General features: G+C 45.9%; 1 protein-coding gene across 4 annotated transcripts in view; it reads right to left on the bottom strand.

The window, feature by feature from the left end:
- Window positions 1-25,784, bottom strand: part of DMPK (DM1 protein kinase) — a 74,080-nt gene that overhangs the window by 34,218 nt on the left and 14,078 nt on the right. For all 4 annotated transcript variants that reach the window (XR_011023499.1, XM_068250695.1, XM_068250698.1 and 1 more), the window contains exon 3: window positions 14,624-14,715. Coding sequence is in view for 3 of the 4 variants with exons in the window: in XM_068250695.1 (XP_068106796.1) it covers window positions 14,624-14,715 (92 nt within the window). In the remaining variant the exon portion in view is untranslated. The remainder of the gene's footprint in view (window positions 1-14,623; window positions 14,716-25,784) is intronic.

Genomic DNA, 25,784 nt, shown 5'->3' with positions numbered 1-25,784 from the left:
TACTACTTTGGTGGTGCCGATCCGAGTGCATTTTGAATATATCGGTTTATCGCCGATATATACATATGTCAGTTAGTTGTTTGTAGTTCACTGATAGCTGTAACGGTAATACGCTAGGAAATCATACCTATTGTATATTTGTGCGGATTACGTCTGCCTTCTTTGACTCTATTTCCCGACTATTCTGTCCTGTCCTTGTGAGGCACGCCACCGCTGCAATCGCATTGGCTGCCTCATTCCAGTCTGTCTTGTCTTGGATGTTTGCTGTCACTTAAGCAGTGACTGGTTAAGCAAATGTTCATTCTGTTACCTGTCCTGATCTTCTGAGTTCTGGTTGTGCGCTCAGCGCTGCCTTGCGCTGAGCCACTACAGTGGAAGGATTGTTTGTGGCTGTTCGGATCTACGCCTGCTCTGTGCGCCACATCTCCTGTTGGAATCAGTCCTCTCCTCCACTAGACTGGGGATATCCTGGTTCCTTGTGCTAGCGTGTGTACCTCCTTCACGTCAGAATCTGCATTGTGTGTTGACCGTGGAGGATATACCACCAAGCTTAACATGAGCTTAGTAGGAGGTTTTAGATCATGGGTGTGTTTGTCATCAGCTACCCTCCCTCACAGGGGCGTCGTCTATGTGAAATCTCACACAAGCTGAGATCACCTCCCCTGTGACATCATCAGTAGCAGCCTGTGTTTTGTTTTTGTTTTTTATCTCCTCCACCAGTTTGCTGGACAAATCCCGGCAATATGAAAGGAAGGGAGGGGTTCCTCCAATAAATGTAAAATATGTTATATTTGTCATCATGCAGCTGAAAAAAGGCTGCTATTTATTATTATAATTTAGAGAAAATAGATTTTATTTCTGAAATCGTGTATTTTTAATTTGGGTCCACTTTAATTGCATATGGACTAAGGAGGGCTAATTCATCAGATAATCAGACAAGGAAAGATAAATTGTGAATAAGACAGATAAGAAGAGATAAAACATGAGGTGAACACATCATGCCTGTAATAATTTGTAAATACCTCAATACCTGCTTACACTAATGGTGGTCAGAATATATGTAAACTGGAGTCCATGTCAGGATGCCTCAATTAACAAGGAGGTTAAAAAATAATGTTTTGCATGGCTCTGTCCAGTATCCTTAAAGGAATCCAGAATGCATTGTTTTTCTGGACATGTGCTACAAGTGATGCGTTTTTATTGAATTTTCAATATTCTGTAACATAGCAATAGTAATACAGTATAAAACTGTAACATACAACAAGAAAATAAAGAAAAATAGAAAAATAATAATATAGAAAGTAAGGCACAGTATAAGCTATGCTGATGCGGAGACTTTCACATTCATACATACAGATGTCATTATTATTACTATTTAGTATTTATATAGCGCCAGCACCAACATCTTACGCTGCGCTGTACAGAGTATATTGTCACCTAACTGTCCCTCAGAGGGGCTCCCAATCTAATCCCTACCATAGTCCTATTTCTATGTAGAGATGGGCCGAACGGTTCGCCGGCGAACGGTTCCCGGCGAACTTCGGTGGTTCGCGTTCGCCTCCCGCAGGCGAACGTTTCCGGAAGTTCGGTTCGCCCCACAATGCACTATGAGGGTCAACTTTGACCCTCTACATCACAGTCAGCAGGCCCAGTGTAGCCAATTAGGCTACACTAGCCCCTGGAGCCCCACCCCCCCTTATATAAGGCAGGCAGCGGCGGCCATTACGGCCACTCGTGTGCCTGCATTAGAGAGAGTAGGGCGAGCTGCTGTCTGTCTCTCATAGGGAAAGATTAGTTAGGCTTAGCTTGTTCCTGGCTGCATACCTGTTCTGTTCAGTGAGCCCACTGCATACCTGTTCAGTGATCCTGCCACTGCATACCTGTTCTGTGAACCCACCCACCACTGCATACCTGTTCAGTGATCCTGCCACTGCATACCTGTTCTGTGAACCCACCCACCACTGCATACCTGTTCTGTGAACCCACCCACCACTGCATACCTGTTCAGTGATCCTGCCACTGCATACCTGTTCTGTGAACCCACCCACCACTGCATACCTGTTCTGTGAACCCACCCACCACTGCATACCTGTTCTGTGAACCCACCCACCACTGCATACCTGTTCAGTGACCCTGCCACTGCATACCTGTTCTGTGAACCCACCACTGCATACCTGTTCTGTGAACCCACCACTGCATACCTGTTCTGTTCAGTGGACCCGCCACTGCATACCTGTTTAGTGAACCCGCCACTGCATACCTGTTGTGTTCAGTGAACCTGCCACTGCATACCTGTTCTGTGAACCCGCCACTGTATACCTGTTTTGTTCAGTGAACCCGCCACTGTATACCTGTTCTGTGAACCCACCCACCACTGCATACCTGTTCTGTGAACCCACCCACCACTGCATACCTGTTCTGTGAACCCACCCACCACTGCATACCTGTTCAGTGATCCTGCCACTGCATACCTGTTCTGTGAACCCACCCACCACTGCATACCTGTTCAGTGACCCTGCCACTGCATACCTGTTCTGTGAACCCACCCACCACTGCATACCTGTTCAGTGATCCTGCCACTGCATACCTGTTCTGTGAACCCACCCACCACTGCATACCTGTTCTGTGAACCCACCCACCACTGCATACCTGTTCAGTGATCCTGCCACTGCATACCTGTTCTGTGAACCCACCCACCACTGCATACCTGTTCAGTGATCCTGCCACTGCATACCTGTTCTGTGAACCCACCCACCACTGCATACCTGTTCAGTGATCCTGCCACTGCATACCTGTTCTGTGAACCCACCCACCACTGCATACCTGTTCTGTGAACCCACCCACCACTGCATACCTGTTCAGTGACCCTGCCACTGCATACCTGTTCTGTGAACCCACCCACCACTGCATACCTGTTCTGTTCAGTGAACAGTTTGGTGTGTCAGTGTGAAGCAGTACCTTAATTACACTACCTGATTGATGTATACACATGCAAGATGTTTTAAAGCACTTTAGGCCTGTCATTTAGCATTCAATGTGATTTCTGCCCTTAAAACGCTGCTTTGCGTCAAATCCAGATTTTTCCTGGGGACTTTTGGCATGTATCCCACTCCGCCATGCCCCCCTCCAGGTGTTAGACCCCTTGAAACATCTTTTCCATCACTTTTGTGGCCAGCATAATTATTTTTTTTTCTCAAAGTTCGCATCCCCATTGAAGTCTATTGCGGTTCGCGAACTTTACCGCGAACCGAACCTTCCGCGGAAGTTCGCGAACCCGGTTCGCGAACCTAAAATCGGAGGTTCGGCCCAACTCTATTTCTATGTATGTATCATGTAGTGTGTGTACCGTAGTCTAGGGCCAATTTAGGGGGAAGCAAATTAACTTATCTGTATGTTTTTGGGATGTGGGAGGAAACCAGGATACCTGGAGGAAACCCGCACAGACACTATACAAACTCCTTGCAGATGTTGACCTGGCTGGGATTCAAACCGTAGACCCAGACGCTGCAAGGTAAGAGCGCTAACCACTAAACCACCATGCTGCCCATCATTTACCACATGTAAATATTTTTAGTATGATAATGCTGTGCATTACAGCACATTCAGTGGGACAGGTTTTTGGTTTCTTTTGACACACCACAAACATCTTCGTGTGTAGATCAAGAGTAGCTCTCTGTATGACTTCCTACTTCACTACTCTTATCTAAAGTTTAGATAGTTTATACAGACAATCTGGCTGCACACAGCTTCAACAGTTTATGATTGATTATTCCTGTGATAAAATGAGAGCTGCCATGTTCTGTTTGTCATCATTACACAGGTAATCTGCAACTGCATCTCCAGCCCTCAGCTCACTTCCTTCTCCTCCCTCCTCCCCTCTGCCTCTGAAATCACTGGCTAGTAGCCTCCTCCTGCCCCTGCCCAGACTGAGCTCCCATAAGCCCTTGCTACATGGGCCTTGTGCCTCTGCGTTTTAGAAAAACTGTGGGCGAGGCTTGTTTAGTTTATAGGGAATTAGAGTATTAAAACAAAAAGAAAAAAGTATTTGGCTTAGGAATGCCCTATAACCTATATCTAAGGAACACAATTATGCAATGAGTAAAAGTTCATCTTGAATCCACTTTCAAGGATACCCGAAGTGATGTGTGACATGATGAGATAGACATGGGTATGTACAGTGTCAAGCACACTAATAACTATGCTGTGTTCCTTTTTTTCTTTCTTTGCCTGAAAGAGTTAAATAGCAGGTATGTAATTGGCTGACTCAGTCCTGACTCAGGCAGGAAGTGACTATAAAACTCTTTCCTTGCAGAAAATGGCTTCTGAGAGCAAGAAAAAGAGATAAAAAGGGTCAATAGTTCATAGATTTTAGCTCTGGCATACTTCAATGAATGTGTCATTGAACAAAAACATTAAAACAGTTAAAAAGTAAAAAGTAGATTTAAACATAAAATAAAACTGTGGAATATCTTAAAAAGTCATTTTTAGGAGAAGGAAGATAGATACAATTGTTTATTTAATCAGTTTATTTTCGCTTTGGGTGTCCTTTAAAAGAAATAAAGGCCACTCCTCTATAGACCTCACCTCTTTGTACATAATATTTAATGATTTGTCCCCCCTCCAGCTATCAGGTGTGCAAGAACTACAGACTATACTAGAACTGATTTATCAAGGCAGGTGCAAAGGAAACGGAAGCAAAACTGAGGCGGTTTCCCAGTGCAACCAATCAGGATACGTCTGTCAAAGGAAACAAGGATTCTGACTGAAATAAAAGGATTCTGACTACTTTGGATAAATGACCCACTGCTGCTCAAGTTTCATTTTACACCTGTTGTAATTAGCTCCATTGTATTGTAGTCGGCTGGGCCAGGTTATTAGTGGACAAACTGTGAGTACAACAACACTTTAGAAATGAAGACACTTATAGTAAGGGGTCTAACAGACATTGGATAGTATAGCTTTATCGCCTAAAATGGAAGAGACCAATTTAAAGGACCATAATCATGAAAAATTGTAAAAGGAAAAATATATATTTATAAGAAGTACAAGTCTCCCAGAGTAAAATGCACTATAAATTACTTTGTTTTCCTATGTTGCTGTCACCACTTACAGTAGGTAGTACAATTCAGCCAGGTTTTGAACTAGTCGCCACATGGGGGACTTTCAGTATTTCCTTTTTGCTTTACAAAAACACTCTATTGAAAGGATCTTTACAAACATGTGGGCCAGCATCCCTACTTACTTGCACGCTATTTTGCTAGTTGGTCTGAGCAGCTGCCGTTCAGTTAGTGCTTTTAAAAATAAAGAAAATATTGAGAATACCCTATGAGAAGATGGATTAGTCCAAAACCTGACAGATCTTTCAGATTTTTATTACCTACTGTAAGTGACAGCAATGCAGGAAAAAAAGTAATTTATGAAAAAAAACAAATGAATATTTCAAATATATGTATAATCATGCATTTAGAATTTTACGATGGTCCTTTAAAGTGTACCTGAGGTGGGCATTTTTCTAAAAAAAAACAAAAAAACATGCTACCTGATCCGGGGGCCTAGTCAGATTAGGTAGCCTCAATTACCACCACTCCTGTGGCCATACTTTCATCCAAATCCCATACTTTTCCTATCAGTGACTCCTGAGGTCACGACGCTGCAAGCTCTGCGTATCTAATCACAGAGTAGGGAGGCAGGGAAGCGGCGTGGGGAGAGGCAGAGCTGCCCAATGAGAGCTGGGGAAGGGGTGTCAGGAATGCCCCCAGTGGGTGTATTTCATGCGTGCTCCTTCTGCAAGGGATGCCCCTTCCCCTTCAAGATTGCCTACAAACTGCATGTATGCAATTTTGGGGGTTGACAGGGCAGTGCAGAGGTGCAGAGAGTGGCGCATTTGTGTCCCAGAGAGGCATGTCATTGACCAGGGAGAATGCCTCTGTGTCCCATCTGCCCCCCCCCCCCCCCCCCCTCACTGCTTTGCAGAGCTGGGACAAGGTCCTCCAGCAACCAAGGCTGAGACACCTAAGTGCCCCAAGGCCCCCAACACCTTAATCTCTAGTTATCTGGCTTGCAGTCACTGCCAGGGCCGGATTTACCATAAGGCACTGTAGGCACATGCCTACAGGCGCCTGATGATGGAAAGGTGGCTCACTCCCCACCCTGAGCACCTCCCTCCCTCCTCCCCAATGCAGCATCCCGAGCAGTGTGTAAATAAGAGGTTACTCACCTGGCTCTCGGCATTTCACTGACAAAATCCCCTTCAGTCTACCTACTTAATACTGAGGGTACCTCTAGCTACTAAATATTGAGGGTACTTCTGGCAACCTAATAGTATGACAGGCAAGGGAAGTAAGGGAGAAGTGACAGCTGGGAGAGCCAGCACACTTGGGGTGAAGTTTGGTGGGGGTTTGTAGGTTCATGGAGGGCGGAGTCTAGGGACGAAAGGGCATCTGTGCCTATAGGCTCCTGTGAGGTAAATCCGGGCCTGGTCACTGCCATGTATCCCCTTTTCTTATTTCTCTCTGCTTCAAGCACAATAGGGGACTGATAGCTGAGAGAGTTGTGCGCCCCCTCCTACGCTGCGCCCCGAGGCTGGAGCCTCTCTCGCCTGCCTCGGCCACGCCCTGTGCCCCCTCCTACACTGCGCCCTGAGGCTGGAGCCTCTCTCGCCTCTGCCTCGGCCGTGCCCTGTACCCCCTCCTACACTGCGCCCTGAGGCTGGAGCCTCTCTCGCCTCTGCCTCGGCCCTGCTGCCTTGGGTATACATAGCATTAATGTTGCTGATGTAAAAGCATGTAGTTATGCCAATTATAGTTTCGTTGACATATAAACATGTGATAGTTTCTACTCTTCCTTATCTAATTTAGTGTTGAAATGATGTGAGTGAAGTTCTCCCACTGGAATAATGTCCTCTTTCTTGTATTTTTATTTTATGTATAGAAAGAATATTTGAAAGTCGAGTACACTAATGAGTTAACTTTTCTCCAGACATTTCTTCTCTTCTCCTCTCCTCTGTTTGTTTAGATTGGGAAATGAATCCTCTGGCACTCTGTCTCTGGGCTGGTCTGGCTCTCTTGCAAGGTAATACAAAGAAGTGATTATGGAGTACCTTGTACTCAGTTCTGCAAATTCAAGAAATAAGTATCGAAGGGTCCCATCCGCTCCAAACTGTTATTTCAGCTGTGTGTGGTGTACAGTGGACTGACTCCCCCACTGTAGGTGGGCGCTCATAGTTTTACTAAAAATATGACAACCATGATGATAGTTAAAATTATTAGTGTACATAACATTCTAGTTCAACCATCCATTCCTTTCATGAACATAATAGTACATTTGCTATAGGCAGCAATCTTATCAAAGAGATTTTCTGTGCATGATGCAATCCAGGCAGCAGCCCCACCCACTTTTTCTGAAACTAACTATATGTGCACCTCTGCTTTTGGTCATGCAATCACAATTTGAAGACAGGTTGTTTAGCTACGAAAACCTAATTTGGTAACATTTGAGCACTCTGATCGCTAAAGGTGGCCATGCATCAGGTGACTTGGCGGTCATCGACCATCCGATTTGATTATTATAATTGAATCGGATGAAAATCGGTGCTACCAAGTGCATGCCTGACCAACAATTCAACCAACTTCGGCCCTGGAATTGGTTGCATAGTTGATCCCGCATGCTGCAAGATGTTGGTCCGACTTGCTCAATCGGGTGAGCAGATACCCCGGTGCTGTCCCCCTAATAAGAAATGTCGTCTTCGCCCATCTCCCGCACCCCCCGAGGCCCCCCCACCCTGGTGCCCCGTGCCTGCGCATGTAATACATTACCTTTCCCGCCGCCTCCGCTAGTCTCCGCAGGCTCTGGGCACATTCCACTCATGTGTGCCCCACGTGGTTGCCTAGTAAGGGCCGCGCGTATGACATCAGATATCATACACGTGGCCACATTACTAGGCAACCATGTGGCGCGCGTGTATGATAAGCAGAGTGTGGCTGGAGCCTGCGGTAACTAGCGGAGGCGATGGAAAAGTAATATAATTCCTATAGCTATACATTTTCCAACTCATCTGACTTTCATACTAACTTCCTGAATACCGTTAAGGCCTGTCCACATGTTAGATTGATGTCACTAGACGGGGATCAGAACCAATCCCTCTGGTGACATTGCTGCGCCAAGGCTGTACAGACCCCTAATCAGCCTACAGGCTAACGATGAGTTCTGTTGCAATGCCAGGGGGGGCACAAAGCAGCACAGACGTGAGGTCACGTGGCGGGCAGGGTGAGTGGCAAGTAGTACGCAGCTATCAGTCGTCACTCTGCCAAGTTGCTCTGCCAAGCAGATCGCTTGCCAGGCAGTGGTTGGGAGCTGCTGTTCACATGTTGGATTATCAGCAGAGGCAGCTTACCGGCTGCCTTTTTTTTTTTTAAACAAAGGGAGTTTATTGAAGTTGCAGGCAAGGTAAATATAGGTACGAAAGATGCACATTTACAGGTCGATGCATAAGAAAATCTAGCATTATAGGCTTCACAAAATAGACATAGATTAAAATCGGTAGGATCTTGAATTGTAGTAGAGGGCATTCAAAAACCATCATTCACAGACAACGTAAATATCAACAGGAGTTTAAACAGAGTACACATGTAGGTCTGCAGGGGGATGGTAGACTCTGGAGATAATTGATATGTCCAGATCAGGTTGAATAACAATGGCCAGTGTGAGACCATAGGCAGAGAAGTCAAACTTATTTAATTGGCACCAGCAAGCAAGACCACTAGTTGGCATAATTTTTCCATCTGTCCCATATTAAATTTAGATGTTCCTTGGTGGGTGTAAACCAGTTTTTGTAGGGTAGAGTGCTGTCTACATGTTTGATCCAGTTTGCTAATGTTGATGGCGAGGGCACTAGCACTAATCTTCCCATAAACAGCGTTTCCGTTAGGAAGGATTTAAGAGAACCTTCCATGCCTTTATCCTGCACAACACCCAGGAGACATACATTTGGGTCAAACTTCAAGGGGCAGCCTATTTTGTTGTGTTGGAATTTGATTATCTGTGACTAGTACTGCGCTACGACTGGGCAACTCCACAAAAGGTGAAAAAATGAGGGGGAGGGGGACTGACATTTTGGGCGGCAGTCTGCGAGCTGAGCGTTATATTTGGCCACTCTGCCCAGGGTCAAGTATACCAAATGTAGAATGTATAATTGAGTAGCCCTTTCTCGGACACATGGAAATACTTCCTTGGTAGCATATAGAGTATTATTATTATTATTATTATTATTTAGTATTTATATAGCGCCGACATATTACGCAGCGCTGTACAGTGTATATATATCTTGTCACTAACTGTCCCTCAAAGGAGCTCACAATCTATTCCCTACCATTGCCTTATGTCTATATTATGTAGTGTAAGTACTGTAGTCTAGGGCCAATTTTAGGGGGAGCCAATTAACTTATCCGTATGTTTTTGGAGTGTGGGAGGAAACCGGAGTGCCCGGAGAAAACCCACGCAGACACGGAGAGAACATACAAACTCTTTGCAGATAGTGCCCTGGCTGGGATTCGAACCAGGGACCCAGCGCTGCAAGGCGAGAGAGCTTGTATCCCAATCTTCGTCAATAATTTCTACACCATTAATTTCCTACTTGGCCCGTGAACCGTTGGGGTGAATGTAGTATTTAGCACTCAAGGATTGAAATGAGGTCTCAGACGACTTTAATGTAGCGTGCGTACAAGCCTTTAGCCAGCAGTGTCTCCAAGGAACTTGCATACATGAGACACATTGAGCTGCCTGTGAGTGACTGAAACCAGCAAGAATCCTCCATCTTATGGTCCGTACACACGCTTCACTGATGTTGCCTGACGGGGATCGGGAACAGATTCCTCAGGCAACATTGTTGGGCCGAGGCTGTACAGACATGTAGCCAGCCTATAGGCTGATTAATATTTCTGTTTCAATGTGGGGGATGAAAGGCCCATGGTGTGGCACATATGTGACTTCATGCAGTGGACGGGGTGAGCGGCAGAACAAAGCTGTTGGCCATTGCTTGGCCGAGTAGATCGCTCACCGGGCGTTGGTCAGGGGTAGCTGTACACATGCTGGATTAGCAGCAGAGACAGTAATTATTGGCCGCCTCAGCTGACTTAAAGTCAATAGGAACCGTGTGGTAAAAAAAAAAAAAAAAATGCCAAATACTTACCTAAGGAGAGGGAAGGCTCTGTGTCCTATAGAGCCTTCCCTCTCCTCTCCCGGTGCCCTCAGTGCAGCGCTGGCGCTCGTGGGGGACTTCGGGTGACTTCGGGACCCGAGCCCTCTAGGAGACAGGCGGCTCCATACTGTACAAGAGTACAGTATGCACCTTACAGAGCGCCCCGTCTTCTGGAGAACTCGAGCTCCCGAAGACTTTCCGAAGCCTCCTTCGGCAGCAGAGCGAGCAGTATTTGACTGAATTGGTCGCATGCTGCTCCCAGGGACAGAGCTGCACCAAGGCCACCGGGAGAGGAGAGGGAAGGCTCTATAGGACTCAGAGCCCTCCCTCTCCTTAGGTAAGTATTTGGCTTTTTTTTTTTACCACATGGTTCCCATTAACTTTAAATCTAGCTTGTGTACAGCCTTTAGTGATGCTTTTTAACAAGGACTGCCCAAAAATGGTGTCTGTCAGCATGTCTACTTTACCAAAGGGGAAATCAGACTCTAGTGGACAACCGGTTATTTTTACTTCCGATACTACGGTAACTCCTTAGCCTTTGGTAAATAAATTGTTCTAACTGAAGTTATTGCCACATCAGTAAGGGCTGGTTCACACGGGCGTCTGCTGAGCTTTTGCTTGGCATTGCGTTCAAACGCCAGCGTTTAAACGCCAGCGTTTAAAAGCTAGCTTTTGAAAGCTTTTGAAAAGCGTTCAAGGCTAGCAGTTCTGGTCTCTGCTATTGTTTCCTCGCGTTTACTGCCTCTGAAAGCAGCATGTTGCTTTCGAGACTAGACGCAACGCTGGGATCTACTGCCAGGCTTTCATGAAAGCCTGCAAAAGCCAGCTCTAAACGCTCCCATTCACTTGCATGGGATGGCAGTAGATCCCAAAAAACGCTGCGTCTGAAACGCTGCGTTAAACGTCACAAAAACGGCCGTCTGAACCAGCCCTAAGAAACTCAGAAAACATGTCGCCCAGCTAGTGCATAGCTGCATAACGAGCTTAGAATTGGAGGTTGGCTGTGTTTAGTTACAGATAGAGCCAGGGCAGTCCTTGTGTGATCTCTCCAGAAATCAAATTACTTCCTGCTCTTATCAAACAAAATGCATATATTATGGAAATTCAGCTATACAGACGTTAGCTGATGATCCGTGTCTAAGACAAAATAATACTGAATTGGTGCCAGCAGGGAACATCTGTCTCAGCTCTTCTGGTTACCGCCCATGGGCATGAAATCAATTTTCCAACTTTGCAGCAAAGCAGAAGGCCTGAGTCAGGGAGACGGGAGCAGAAGTAGATCTGTGATCCAATACAAATTCTGTTCTACTTTCCATGGAGACAGAGGCTCTGACTAGTTGTTGTGGACTACATACACAGTGTTTACTCCACTTCCTCTCACTCAGGTCTCACAAGATGTAGCCTCTCTCCAAAAGGCTCTCTCCTCTCTAACTCAGACCATCCAAACATCGTAACAGACTTTACTAAAACAAAATAAATTGTGTCTGGTTCATGCAAACACACTTTTATTCAGTTTAGTTTGAGTTTTGTGTTTTGTTTTTCTAGGATACTTAAACAAAGCCTTAAAAAAATTTCTGGAAACTCCTATCTAGTATAGTTAGAGCACAGTCATGTTACTCAGTTTGAATGCACCACATTTTTCTCAGTCCCTCTTCACTGCAGTGGGGGCAATCCCGTACCTAATATAAGTATTCAGAATGCACAACGGAAGTTTTATTATACATTACCTGCTCCTGGCCACTGCATCTCCTCCACTTCCTGGTTAGTGAGCAAGTGCCGTGCAGCCAGCCATACACCATGTGGGGACTGACGCCGCATGGTAATTGGCTGGCTGCACGGCACTTGCCGTGCAACCAGGAAGTGGAGGAGATGCGGTCGCTGGGCGCACGTAATGTATAGGGCGTCTGCTGTGCTTTCTGCATACTTACACTGGGCACAAGACTGGGCCCCCCATGGAGAGGGGGGGGGGGGGCGCCGCCGACTAATATCTGCAGGCAAACCTGGCAAACTATAGTTACTCCTCTGGCCATATTTATTTCATGTTAAGCAATACCAGTTGACTTGCATGCTACTGATCATTCTGGCATCAGTAATGTCTGAATCACACACCTGAAACCAGCATGCAGTGTTAATCTTATCTGATTTTTATCAGAAACATCTAAACTGCATGCTTGTTCAGGGTCTATTGATAAAAGTATTAGAAGCAGAGGCTAAGCAGGACAGCCAGGTAATTTGCATTTTTTTAAATTAAATAAATTTGCCAGCCTCCATATTCCTCTCACTTCAGGTTCTCTTTGAAATGAACCCTCAGGGCCCTCTCACACCGAGGCAGTGCGGTATTTTTACCGCACACCCCCCACCGTGCAATGAAAGTCTATATGGACTTTCATACTGCAACGTTTTTGCCTCATCCTCGACGCAGGGCCTGAACTACGCTACCGCACGGATTCTGCGGCGAGGTGCGTCGGCCCGAAAGTCATATTAGTCTATGGCAACGCGTAGATTTTAAGAAAATGACCAATGCGTCGCTGCGGCGCGTATGCGCAGAAGCGGATTTTAACAATACGCTTCCGTACACTTCCACATACCAGGGCTGCCAGGCAACTAGTATTGTTTAAAAAGGAAATAAATATGGCAACCTCCATATCACTCTCACCTCAGGTTCACTTTAACGGTACATCAGTGGCGTAGCTAAGGAGCTATGGGCCGCGGTGCAAGTATTACATGGGGGCCCCCCCAAGCACTCTATAGATAAAAATTGATATGGCGCACGGTCGCGCACCAAAACCTGCCATGGACAACCACAGTGTCAGAAAAACTGCAAAGCTATTACCTCCAAAGGAGGTCTGACTGGTAGTGGGTAGGATGAAGGCATCCAATGTGTGTTCTATTTTAGTATTTTTAAATATAAATAAAAAATTATACTATAAAAAGAGAGGTAATTGCTAACCTCTCCAGAAGATATAGACACCAGTTCAACTGGAAAAACGTTTTTATTCAAAAAGTAATCTGACAATGTGTTTCACGGGTCATTGCCCGCTTCCTCAGGTCAATACAAATTGCTTTGATAGCATAGGGGATAGAGTTTGATTAGAGATGCCTACACTCTATCCCCTATGCTATCAAGGCATTTTGTATTGACCTGAGGAAGCAGGCCATGACATGTGAAATGCGTTGTCAGATTGCTTTTTGAATAAAAACTTTTTTCCTGTTGAACTGGTGTCTATATCTTCTGGAGAGGTTAGCAATTACCTCTTTTTTTATCATATATTTTTTATTTATATTTAAAAATACTAAAATAGAACATTCATTTGGCGCCTCCATCCTACCCATTATAAGTACCCACTGGGCTCCTTATGCTTCAGGGCCCCATAGCTCCCAACTATCCCACTTTCGGAGGGACAGTCCCTCTTTGGGAGCCCTGTCCCTCTGTCCCTGTTTCCTCCTCATTTGTCCCTCTTTCAGGACTTTGTCCCTCTTTCTATGTAAATATATATATTTCTCTACTCAAAAATGTGTTTGATTGACTCTAAACTTTAGTCACATCCTTTAAATTGATATATTACTTAATTTTAAAATGTTAAAAAAGAAAAATTAACCAGGATAAAAAGGACCTGTGTGGTTTGAATTATAAAACAACATATTTTTCTTATGAACTCTTTATCGTATTTGTGACTAGGGGTGTGACAGGGGCGTGATCAGGGGTGTGGCATGGGTGTGGCTTAAGTGTCCCTCGTTCTCATCTCAAAAAGTTGGGAGGTACGCTATTGCTATGCCCTTGGATGCTTTGAATAGTAGTAATCATTAGCAAACTGTTCCCCATTCCCTTCTTGCACCTCTGACACTGTGGTGGTCCTTGGCAGGTTGTAGTGCACCGTATCAATTGCTATGTTTATAGTGCTTGGGGGGGGGGGGGGGGGGGGGCTTCCGTGTAAAACTTGCACTGGTGCCCATAGCTCCTTAGCTAAGCCACTGGCTGTATGGTTTTGGAGGAAAGGGAAAATCACCATGAGTTATAGCAAGCCAGTGGGTGATTCCACTATTCATTTTCCACCCATAAATGATTACTTTTAAGCTAACTCTTTAATTATCAAATAATCTGGTTATCCCTCCCTCCAAAAAACACAATAGAGTTATTATTATTGAAAGCAGATTTATTTTTTACTGTACACCAGATTATGTGAAATATGTAATGTTCCGGCCAAGAATCTATCTGCGAAGGGTATGCATCAAATTGTCTGCCAGACTTTCCTTTCTGAGCTCTGAATTGAAGCCATCTGTCTCAGGCCCCTTTAATAGATTTTAGAATGTCATTTGCTTGCTGTTGCCATTGTAATACAGTCTTCACATGCTGTGGTTAAACATTACATAGAGATTAGCCATTCCGCAGAGGTCAGTGATCTGCACATACCAAGCTGGAGGCCTTACCTCACTAAATGCTCCTCGTCCAATCACCTTGATGATGTCAAAATCACTTCTCTTCATCCTCTGCTCCCGAATGTTCTGCACTATTGGCTCCGCTGCCGAAAAACAAACATAACCAGTACGTGAATTTATTCTGCTGATGGAGGACAACGCATGCATGTGTATGAACATGAGGCCTGAACAAGGAGATTCCTGGTTATAAAGGACAACTGCTTCTTCAAACTTGGCTCTCCAGCTGTTAAGGAACTACAAGTCCCACAATGCATTGCGGGAGTCTAACAGCCACAGTCATGATTCATAAAGGCAAATGCATTGTGGGACTTGTAGTTCCTTAACAGCTGAAGAGACAAGTTTGCAGATCACTAGTCTAGTGGATCGATACGGCTGAAGGACGACCGAGACCAATGATCTCCCCACTTACCCTGCCGGCCAAGTGACGTCACTTCCATGCTACTACAATCGCACCCCCCCACACACACACATACACACATAGCAATAGAACATGCCACTAGCCTGCAGGCTAGCAGCATGTCTGTACCCCTCTGCTGACCTGCAATGTCCCCTGAGGTAGAGCCCTGCGCGGGTCCACTTTTTCATACCCGCACCCGACCCGCGACCCGCTACCCGCACCCGACCCGCAACCCGCTTTCTGGTGAATTTGATACCCGCAACCCGACCTACACCCGCAGAACCGCTACCCGACCCTCTACCCGCGACCCGCTTTTTTACATTTTCTTCTAAAGTGCACATTTAAAGTAACATTGGGGAGCTGTAAAGTTAATAAAACCTTTTTTTATACACAAACCAAAGCTAAAGAAGGTTTTTAGCTTGCTTTCACTACCCGCGACCCGCACCCGCAGACCGCTACCCGCAACCCTACCCGCACCCGCAACTCGCTACCCGCATTCGGGTACCCGAACCAGACCCGCATTTTGGGTTACCCGCGGGTACCCAACCCGCTGCAGGTCTCTACCCTGAGGGTCTGAATTGAGTCCCGCTCACCACCAGGTGACATGCCTTGTACGTGTAAACGAGACTTTATCCGTTCTACTGTATGTGGATCATTATCAGCATTTCAGCACACACTGAAGACAAGTACAGGCTATCCCAGCATCGATGGGAGTGACGTCCATTATCTTGAAACCAATCTACCATCAGATATGGCAATACAGTGAACTGCTGATTAGAGCGTCTTAAGTCGTGTTACTCACACCTTAGTATAAGGACAGTAACAAGATGGAGGAGTGATGAATGACAGCGCAGAGGGAATCTCATCCCATAATGGCCTACTGAGCGCACCCTTAGTGGCTAAAGGTGCCCATACACTTGTCAGATTGGCAGCAGATAGATAAGAAATGCATCTGATGATCTATCTGATGCGTTTTAAGAACATTTTTTACCAGGATAGAATTCCAATAGATTTCAGTTGGAAATCTATTGAAATTCAATCTGATGGCATTTTTTTGCCATCAGATTTCCATTGAAGAGAGTCTGAAGCGAGAATAGATCTCGCTTCAGACCTCATATATAGCAGGGGCACTTGTGCCCCTGCTAAACCGCCGCTATCCAGCGGCTTAACGGGGGTCCCCGTCCCCCCAAATCCCCTCCGTAATGTGGGGGAGCGCTTCCGCATTGGGGCAGGGCTAGCCGCCTCAGCCCTGCCCCACGCGCGTCTGTCAGACGCGTATCTCCGCCTCTCCCCCGCCCCTCTCAGTCTTCCTTCACTGAGAGGGGCGGGGGAGAGGCGGCGATGCGCGTCTGATAGACGCGACTGGAGGCAGGGCTGCAGCCTTTAGCCCTGCCTCCAGGAAGGGAAATTCTACGACCAACCTAGCGTCCAACTTTTGCGGGGGGTGGGTTGGGGGTGAAGGGACCCCCGTTTAGCCGCGGGATAGCGGCGTTTTAGCAGGGGCACACGTGCCCCTGCTATATATGAGAGCTGAAGCGAGATTTAGTATTGCTTCAGTGTCTCTTTAAGGCCAATGCAAACTGATAAGCAATCTCATCAGATCGACCTAAATTTTCCACCCTGCCAGTTCGATGGAAATCCATCGAAATCGGCCATCGATCGGTCGATTGGCCAACCGATTTGCGATCGATCGATCGGGATCGATCGGTCGGCCAGAAAATCGGCTGCCCCTTTACCTCAGGCGTTTGAGTCCAATAGGAGTAAAGCATTACACAAATGTTAGAATTATTATTATTATTCAAGGACCACTATAGCAAAAAAAAGTAAGCAGTTAAAATCTGACAGAAAAGACAGGTTTAAAAGTGCTCATTAACGGTACAATTTTTTCACCAAATGTGATCTTTCAATGCGATTTTAATGATAACAATAACAATAATATTTATATAGCGCTTTTCTCCCTGGGGAAAGCGCTGTGACCCTGCATTATGCAGTCTCAAAGGCAAGGGAAAAGAGGTGAGTTTTTAGCCTTTTTTTAAAGCTGTCCAGAGAAGGAGCCTCTCGTACTGATTGTAGAAGTGAGTTCCATAGAGTAGGGGCAGGGCCGGCCTTAGGTTTCACAGCGCCCTGAGCGTAACCAGATTTTGGTGCCCCCCCTCCCACATTCATCCTCTTCGCGTGTGAGCGCAACACACACATACACTAATGGGGAGGGGGGGCTTAGTGCCAGTGTAGGTGCCAGGATTCTGGGAGCAGGAGAGAAGGACTCGTTGTCACTCAGGATATTGTCACAGGGCTGAGTGGCACACGTGCTGCGTGCTTCTCTGCAGCAGCCTGAGGCTCAGCGTGCCTCCGACCATCCTGATTCCTGACATATAGCTATAAGTCCCCCCCCCCCCCCCCCCCCCGATCATTCAAATCTCGTCAAAAGATCGCATTTGATGAAACAAGTGTACCGCTAGTTGGCACCTTTAGACTAGTCCATCTCCTCATGAGTGATTCTTGGGGTTTTCTTTTTATTCGAAAGCATTTGGACTGAGCAACTGCTGTTCAGGAAATGCTTTTGGGCTTTTGAATGTGAGAAATAACAGGGCATGAACATTAGATGAAGGTGAAGTAGGACATTTTGAATCAAAACAGCTGATAAAAGGGCTAGTACTAATGCTGGGTACACACTATGAGATTTTCTGGCCAATTTACTGTCAGATCGATTATTTCCAACATGTCCAATTTGCATTTTCCGAATGATTTCCTATTGAAGTGAACGGAAATCGATTGGAAAATACTCGGAATCCGATCGGAAAGCAGATCGGACAAGTTGGAAATAATTGATCTGACAGTAAATCGACCAGAAAATCTCAAAGTGTGTACCCAGCATTAGATTTTTAGAGTAATAAAAATAGAATTCAATGATCTAACGTTAAATTTTTTAAACAGTCGCATAACATAATGCCAATGCATTGCCAATTGAGAATAAAAAACGTCAGTCTGACTCCTCAGTGTGTAAATATGTAAACATGAATCAGGACATGCTAATCAGTCCCTATGATGCAATGCAATGGGAGCTGTCACTGACTTCATCTGCCGGGCTTTTTATGGGCTGATTCACTTAAAACTTATCTCATGACTTATCTCACCTTACCTACTATCACCGCAACTATAAGCTGAGATAATTTGTCAGATAAACAAATTCTTTTCATTAAGCTGCGCTGCTAAAGGCTCATACACACCTCCAACTTAATGCTCAACCAACTGCACAACATGACCAACCACACAACAAGTTGTTTACCTGACAAGTACATACACACAATCCACCCAACTAAACAACCAACTCACTTAAATACTATGTGTGCAAGCTAAATGACAACTTGCACAACATGTCTGCATTCAAAAACAAAAAACAAAAAGTTGTTCAAAAGACTTGTACACACTGGCCAACCTGCAGGATATTGGTCAGCAGTGGTGTAGCTAAGGTCCCCAAGCACTCTACACATAACAATTGATACGGCGCACCAAAACCTGCCAATGGCAACTACAGTGTCAGAGGTGCAAGAAGGGGTGGGGAATAGTTTGTTAATGATTACCACTATTCAAAGCATCTATAGAAGTGATTATTATGAGCACAGGACCAATAGAGAGCTAATACTGTAGTTGAGGGAGAGCCCTCCGGGGCCCCTCTGGCCCAAGGGCCCGATGCGGTCGCAACCTCTGCAGCCCCTATTGCTACGCCCCTGTTGGTCAGAATCATCCACTGGTTGGATCTGGCAAACATCCTGTTATCCGTTGGTTATCTGGTTGTTTGCCAGCCGTACACACCCCCAACTTATCTTTTAACAGACAAGTTTGAAAGATAGTTGGACATATTGTTGCTACGTGTGTGTATGAGCCATAAGGGAGGGCTCATTAACAAGAAGAGCGGCCACTATGCGCGCCAAAAGGCAAGTACAACAGATAGTATAGAAGGACAAGCAGAATACATAAAAATTGGCAGTGTTTACAGCAACCCTATAGTAGCAGTTTACCCAATGGGCCTGCGGAAGGGTGGGGCTACCCAACTGTCCGTACTCAGGGTGAAAATAGATGCTCCAGTAGAAAAAAGGTCTTCGGTTGAATTGATCTCCTACTTATAAACATGAAGCAGACCTGAAGATACATATAAAAAAAAAAAAAAAAAAGTTTCATTTACAGCCCCTCTGCAGCCTTCCTGTGCCCACGCCGTTTCCAAATGTTCCTTCGTTCCCCCGCTGCAACTCACTTTTGTTCACGCCGACTTGTAAGTCGACATCCACTGCACCTGTGCGGCGTTGGCTGTGCATATCCTGTCAGAAGAGAAAGTGAGCCGTGGCTTCAGGTCCGCTTTAAGTATAAGGCCATGTCCACAGTAGTGCGTTGCAGTTCACAGCCGCTTTGTAACACGGCTTACCACACTAAACGTGCACGGTATCAAGCCTACTTTTCATTGACTGTGTGATTCACTGTATCCAAAGCAGTGTGATCACATGCAGCGCCACTGTCCCAATCCGTAGCGTTCCTGTCGTCACAGCTAATACAAAACATCCGCCACTGTGATGCCTCGGCTGACCAGGGGGCTCATATTTTAAGAAATATTCAGGCTTAGTAGATTAGTAGATGGGGGGGGAGGGATGTCATGCGTACCAGTCTGGAACGCATCACATCCTCACAGTTTATAAATCTCATGTAGCTGCAGCACTAATATTCGGGCCCCCCTAATTACGCACACACCACTTTGCAGTTATTTATTTGTAAAAAAATGTTTGGAATCATGTATGATTTTCGTCCCACTTCTCACGTGTACACCACTTTGTATCGGTCTTTCCCGTGGAATTCCAAAAAAATTGATGCATGTTTGTGGCAGTAACATGACAAAATGTGGAAAACTTCAAGGGGGGTGAATACTTTTGCACCCCACTGTGTATATATATGTGTGTGTATATATATATATATATATATATATATATATATATATATATATATATCATACACACACATATTATATATATATATATTTTATTTTTTTTTTGGGGGGGGGGGGGGGATTTCAAATACTTTGTTAGAATAGTTACAATTACATTGCATACCCATACAGGAAAAACATAGGAAGACTTGGAGAGCGCCAGGCAATATTAATATTATTACCAAGGCTGGATTTGTACTTTTTGTGCCCCTAGGCTAAGTGTGTTATAGCTTCCCTTTCTTGTGCAGCAGCGCCCCTCCCATTCCCTGTGCGACCCCCTCTTCCTTGTGTACCATGTACAGCAGCCCACTTATTTCATGAAAAGCTACCTTGTGCATCAGCTTCCCTTTTTCATGTGTTGCCTCCCATTTTCAGCCTTCTCTTTCATAATTAGCAGTCCTTCTTTTACGTCCCGGTTCCCCCCTTAGGCTGCAGCCACCCAAGACACTGGCCTTTGTGGCATTTCCAGAAATCCAGCCCCGATAATTGCTTTATAAAGCACCAATAATATCTGCGGACCAGCCCAATCTAGTGGTCAGGAGGGATATCTGCTTGGAGCACCAGAGGTTGTGCCCATTTTTGAGATGGCTAGCATCATGGTACCGTGCGTTACGACACGTGCGTTGCCACGAGCCGCCTCTTTCATAATTAGTTGTGATTTGCCACATGCGCATCACTATGGGTTCAGTGAGAACTTAGCCTAAGACATAAGTGTTTACTCCTTCTCCCATCAGGAATTCTGATTAATTGCATAGCTATGCACCATTGTGGTATGAGGAACAGATGAACTCTAGAAGAGATTATTTTTATAACTAAAAGCTGCCAAGAATGGATCAGCCAGGCATGAGGAAAGCCTTTATAGTTAATTTTTGACCAAAAAAAGAACACTTATTGTTTAACTAGATGAAGGCTTTTACCAGATGCCTCTGAACTTTCCTCCCAAGATCGCCGGCCACATCAAACAAGGAGCAGAATAAAAATACCTACACAGCTGATGCTGAGCACAGATAAGGTCTCAGCTACCACCTGCATTCTCTATGAGCAATCGCCAAGCTCTGTGCACATGCCATGTTTCGGGTAATAAAATGTTTAATTACATAAGACGGCACTATCTGATTAACAAAGAAAAATGGTAAGATATGCCTTAAAGGAACCGGCAAATATAAGCAGCTAACATAACCAGTGCTATTGCTTATTGCCAGGACATTGCATTTTGTTGGCATGGTGGCGTAGTGGATAGCACCCTTGCCTTATAGTACTAAGGTTAGGTGCACACATAGCAGAAATGCTAGCGTTGCGTAAAATGCTCAGTTTTATGCACCAATGTTACTCAATGGGCCGCATTAAAAAACGCATGGGTATCCATTTGTACTTTGGCGGTTTTAAAAACGCTAGTTTTGTTGCATATTATGCATGAACGCATCAAGAATGCACATAATGGAAGCCAATGGAAACACAATGTATTGCGTGTATGCAATTTTTTATGCGTTTTTTTCTTTAAAATAACGATTTCTGATGTATTTCCACTTCCTGCTGTCTTCCTAGTGATTTGCATAAATGTAAATATAAAACCGCATACAAACCGCATATGCATTTTATATATGCGAACCGCAAACGCATTAAAATGCACACAAAACCAGGGCTGTGGAGTCGGTACAAAAATCTTCCGACTCCTCAGTTTATGAAACCACCGACTCTGACTCCGGGTACCAAAAACAGCTCCGACTCTGACTCCTTAGTCTAATACTTACCAGGGCTGTGGCTTTTGTACAAATATCATCCGACTCCGACTCCCGTCTCCGACTCCTCAGTTTATGAAATCTCTGACTCCAACTCAACTCCAGGTACCCAAAGTTGCTCCAACTCCGACTCCACAACCCTGTGCAAAACACTTAAAAAACGCATCTGCGTTAAAAAAAACGCAAACGCACCAAAAACGCACAAAAAACACACACAACATTAACATAAAACATGACATAAAATGCAGCTTTTTACGTTATGCTATGTGTTCACCCAGCCTAAGGCCTTTGGTTTAAATTACAGCAGAACAGAACAATATCTGCATGGAGTTTGCATGCTTACCCTGTAGTTGCGTGGGTTTGCTCCTAGATGCCAAAATCCTACTGGAATCCCACAGAAACGTTTGCTAACACCCTAAGCTCAACAGCTTCAAGTTACGTGACCACATTTTTCATAAAGGATTTTTAACTGCAGAAATTTCAGGCCCCTTTCACATATGCTGCCTCGCATTGCGTCACGGTACCCCCCCCCCCCCCCTCCCATGTGGTAATTAGTCTCAATGAAACTGGCCACAGCACCACGGTGTGACACAATGCCGCAGAGGTGGCGCAGACTCAGCAGTGCGTTGCTGAGTGGATACATCTGATCTACATGCTTTTCAGGGTCTATATTTGAGGGCCCTTTCACACTGGTGTGAAGCGTTGTGGCAATTTCCCGCACTTTACCCCCAGGGCAATGAAAGTCTATGGGTGCCTTCATATTATCTGCAATGCGCCGAAAGTGCTCAATCCAACGTGCTTCCAAAACTACGTTGACCCACGTATCTGCGTCGATGTGCGGCAGACCGGAAGTCATGTAAGCCTATGGCGACCTGTGTCAGTGTGAAAACCCACCGCAAGTTTTACACGTCACGCGTGCACAAAAGCATATTTTTTGCCGTACACTTCCGCGCACGTGAACGCTTGGCTGGCAGGAAGTGAGCATCACTTCCTGCTTGGCTGGATGCCAGACGGGGAAAACCGCATAGTAACTTGGTATTCCCTTAAGGCCTGTTTCTGGTGGTGTGGTGCAGCTGCTGAACCGCCAATATACAGTGTGAAGCCGGCCAGAAGCAGAAGATCAGCAGGACAGCCAGGCAATGTACATTATTTAAAAGGAAATAAACAAGTCAGCCTTCATATCCTTCTCACCTCGGGTTCTCTTTAAGGCGTAGTACACACATTCAATTTCGATTGGCCAATAACTAGCCAACTTTACCTCTTGCATGTAGCATGAGAGCTTACCTACACAATCTGTTCATAGTATTAAAAATCTGTTGGCCCTCATACTACATGGAGGTGGTAAAATTGGCCAGTCATTGTGCAATCAGGTGCGTACCAAGCTTTAGTAAGTCAGATGATTAACTTCCATCATAAACAGTAAAGGTGCGTACACACATGCGACTATAGTCGTTTGTAACGATCGTTCCCCGATCTTTACCAATGACGATCGTTACAAAAAACGAACCAACGACTATTAAGGCAAACGACGAACGAGGCAAATCGCTACAAAACAAAGTTCTGTCTTGGCGGATTTTTACCACCGACGATCGTTAGCAAAAGTGGTACATCGTTGGAAACGATCGTTCGTACCAGGCTGGACATGCGCATTTCTCTTTTTCTCCAAGGAACTTTACAATTTTATGCGCAGACGCATTAAGTGCTTTTACGTGGTGTAACATTCGTTCTAACGATGTGATCGTTACACACTTTTTACAACTAACTTTACTTCGGTCGTTCTTTCGTCAATTAAAAGATCGTTCGTCGTTGACAACGAACGATCGTTGTCGCATGTGTGTACGTAGCATAAGGATAGGAACACACTAGGCAGAATCGCATATGCGGTTTCCACTATGTGCTATGGAAAACGCATATGCGATTCTGCCTAGTGTGTTACCTACCCTAAAACCTTCTACACACTTATTTAGGATTGGCCAATCACTAACCAATGTTACCACCTCCATGTAGTATGAGGGTTTACCCAACACTATCTGCTCACAGTATTCAATATCTGTTGACCCTCATTTTACATGGAGGTGGTAAAATTGGTCAGCGATTGACCAATCATAATTAAGTGTGTACCAGGCTTTAGATTATAGAAGGAGTAAAGGTAGCCATACATCAGGCGCTTTGGCGGCCGATCGACCATCCAATTCGATTATTATAATCGAATTGGATGAAAATCAGTGCCGCCAAGTGCATGTCCGACCAAAAAAGCTATCAATTTTTGGGACAGAAATTGGTCGCATGGTCGATCGCACATGCCGCAAGATGTCAGGCCGAAGTTGGTTGGTCGGGTGTGCGGCGGTATGGCAGTGATTTCCGGAACGAGCGAAGAGACAATGAAACCCCTGCCGTAATATATAAATGTGCCCCGCGTGTGCATTTATACGTTACCTGTCCTGTAGCAGCCGGTGTCCGTAACCTCCAGGCACCTCTCCCTACACGCTACTAGCGTATAGTATCTGACGTCAGACGCTATACGCCAGTGGCATGTACGGTGAGCTGCCTGGAGGATTACGGACACCGCGCAGAGGCTGCTACAGGACAGGTAACGTATAAATGCACACACCAGGCACATTATACATTGGGGCAGCGGCACTGCGGACTCCCTGAAGATTTCATGCTAAAATCGGATGGGAATCGGCCTGTCGTGTATGGGTAGAATCAACAAAAAATGAATGTATTTCTAATCAGATTTGTTTAGAGATAAATTTATCTCTTTGTCGAATCTGCCCATACATCACTAGATGTATGGCTACCTTAAGGACCAGGATCATTGCCAATGAGGGCAGACAGGACCATGGATGCTGCGGGACTGACATGATCATGGATGCTGGGGGGCAGACAGGACCATGGATGCTGCGGGACTGACATGATCATAGATGCTGGGGGGCAGGCAGGACCATGGATGCTGGGGGGCAGGCAGGACCATGGATGCTGGGGGGCAGGCAGGACCATGGATGCTGGGGAGCAGACAGGACCATGGATTCTGGGGGCAGACAGGACCATGGATGCTGGGGACAGACAGGACCATGGATGCTGGGAGACAGATGGGACCATGGATGCTGGGAGACAGATGGGACCATGGATGCTGGGGAGCAGACAGGACCATGGATGCTGGGGACAGACAGGACCATGGATGCTGGGGACAGACAGGACCATGGATGCTGGGAGACAGATGGGACCATGGATGCTGGGAGACAGATGGGACCATGGATGCTGGGGACAGACAGGACCATGGATGCTGGGTGACAGATGGGACCATGGATGCTGGGAGACAGATGGGATCATGGATGCTGGGGAGCAGACAGGACCATGGATGCTGGGGACAGACAGGACCATGGATGCTGGGGACAGACAGGACCATGGATGCTGGGGACAGACAGGACCATGGATGCTGGGAGACAGATGGGACCATGGATGCTGGGAGACAGATGGGACCATGGATTCTGGGAGACAGACAGGACCATGGATGCTGGGGACAGACAGGACCATGGATGCTGGGGACAGACAGGACCATGGATGCTGGGAGACAGATGGGACCATGGATGCTGGGGAGCAGACAGGACCATGGATGCTGGGAGACAGATAGGATCATGGATTCTGGGAGACAGACAGGACCATGGATTCTGGGAGACAGACAGGACCATGGATGCTGGGAGATAGACAGGACCCTGGATGCTGGGAGATAGACAGGACCATGGATGCCGGCGGACAGACAGGACCACGGATGCTAGAAGACGGAGAGATGGATGCTGGGAAACAGGCAGGTCTGTGGATGCTGGGGTGACAGACAAGATTGTAAGGGTAGAGTCATGACAATGGATGCCGGGGGCGCACACAACCATGCATGCTGAATAGACAGAATGGTGTATGCAAAGTAACAGATAGTATGCAGAAGAACAGCTAGAACAATGGATGCTAGCAGACAGACAGGACCATGTTTGACAAAGCATCATGGAGTAGGGTCCGGGCTGTGAATTCTGTAGAGCAGGCACGGCT

This window comes from Hyperolius riggenbachi, chromosome 8 (assembly GCF_040937935.1).
Source record: "Hyperolius riggenbachi isolate aHypRig1 chromosome 8, aHypRig1.pri, whole genome shotgun sequence".
NCBI lineage: Eukaryota > Metazoa > Chordata > Amphibia > Anura > Hyperoliidae > Hyperolius > Hyperolius riggenbachi.
Note: the sequence above shows the minus strand (reverse complement) of the source record. Positions and strands in the feature narration are given on the sequence as shown.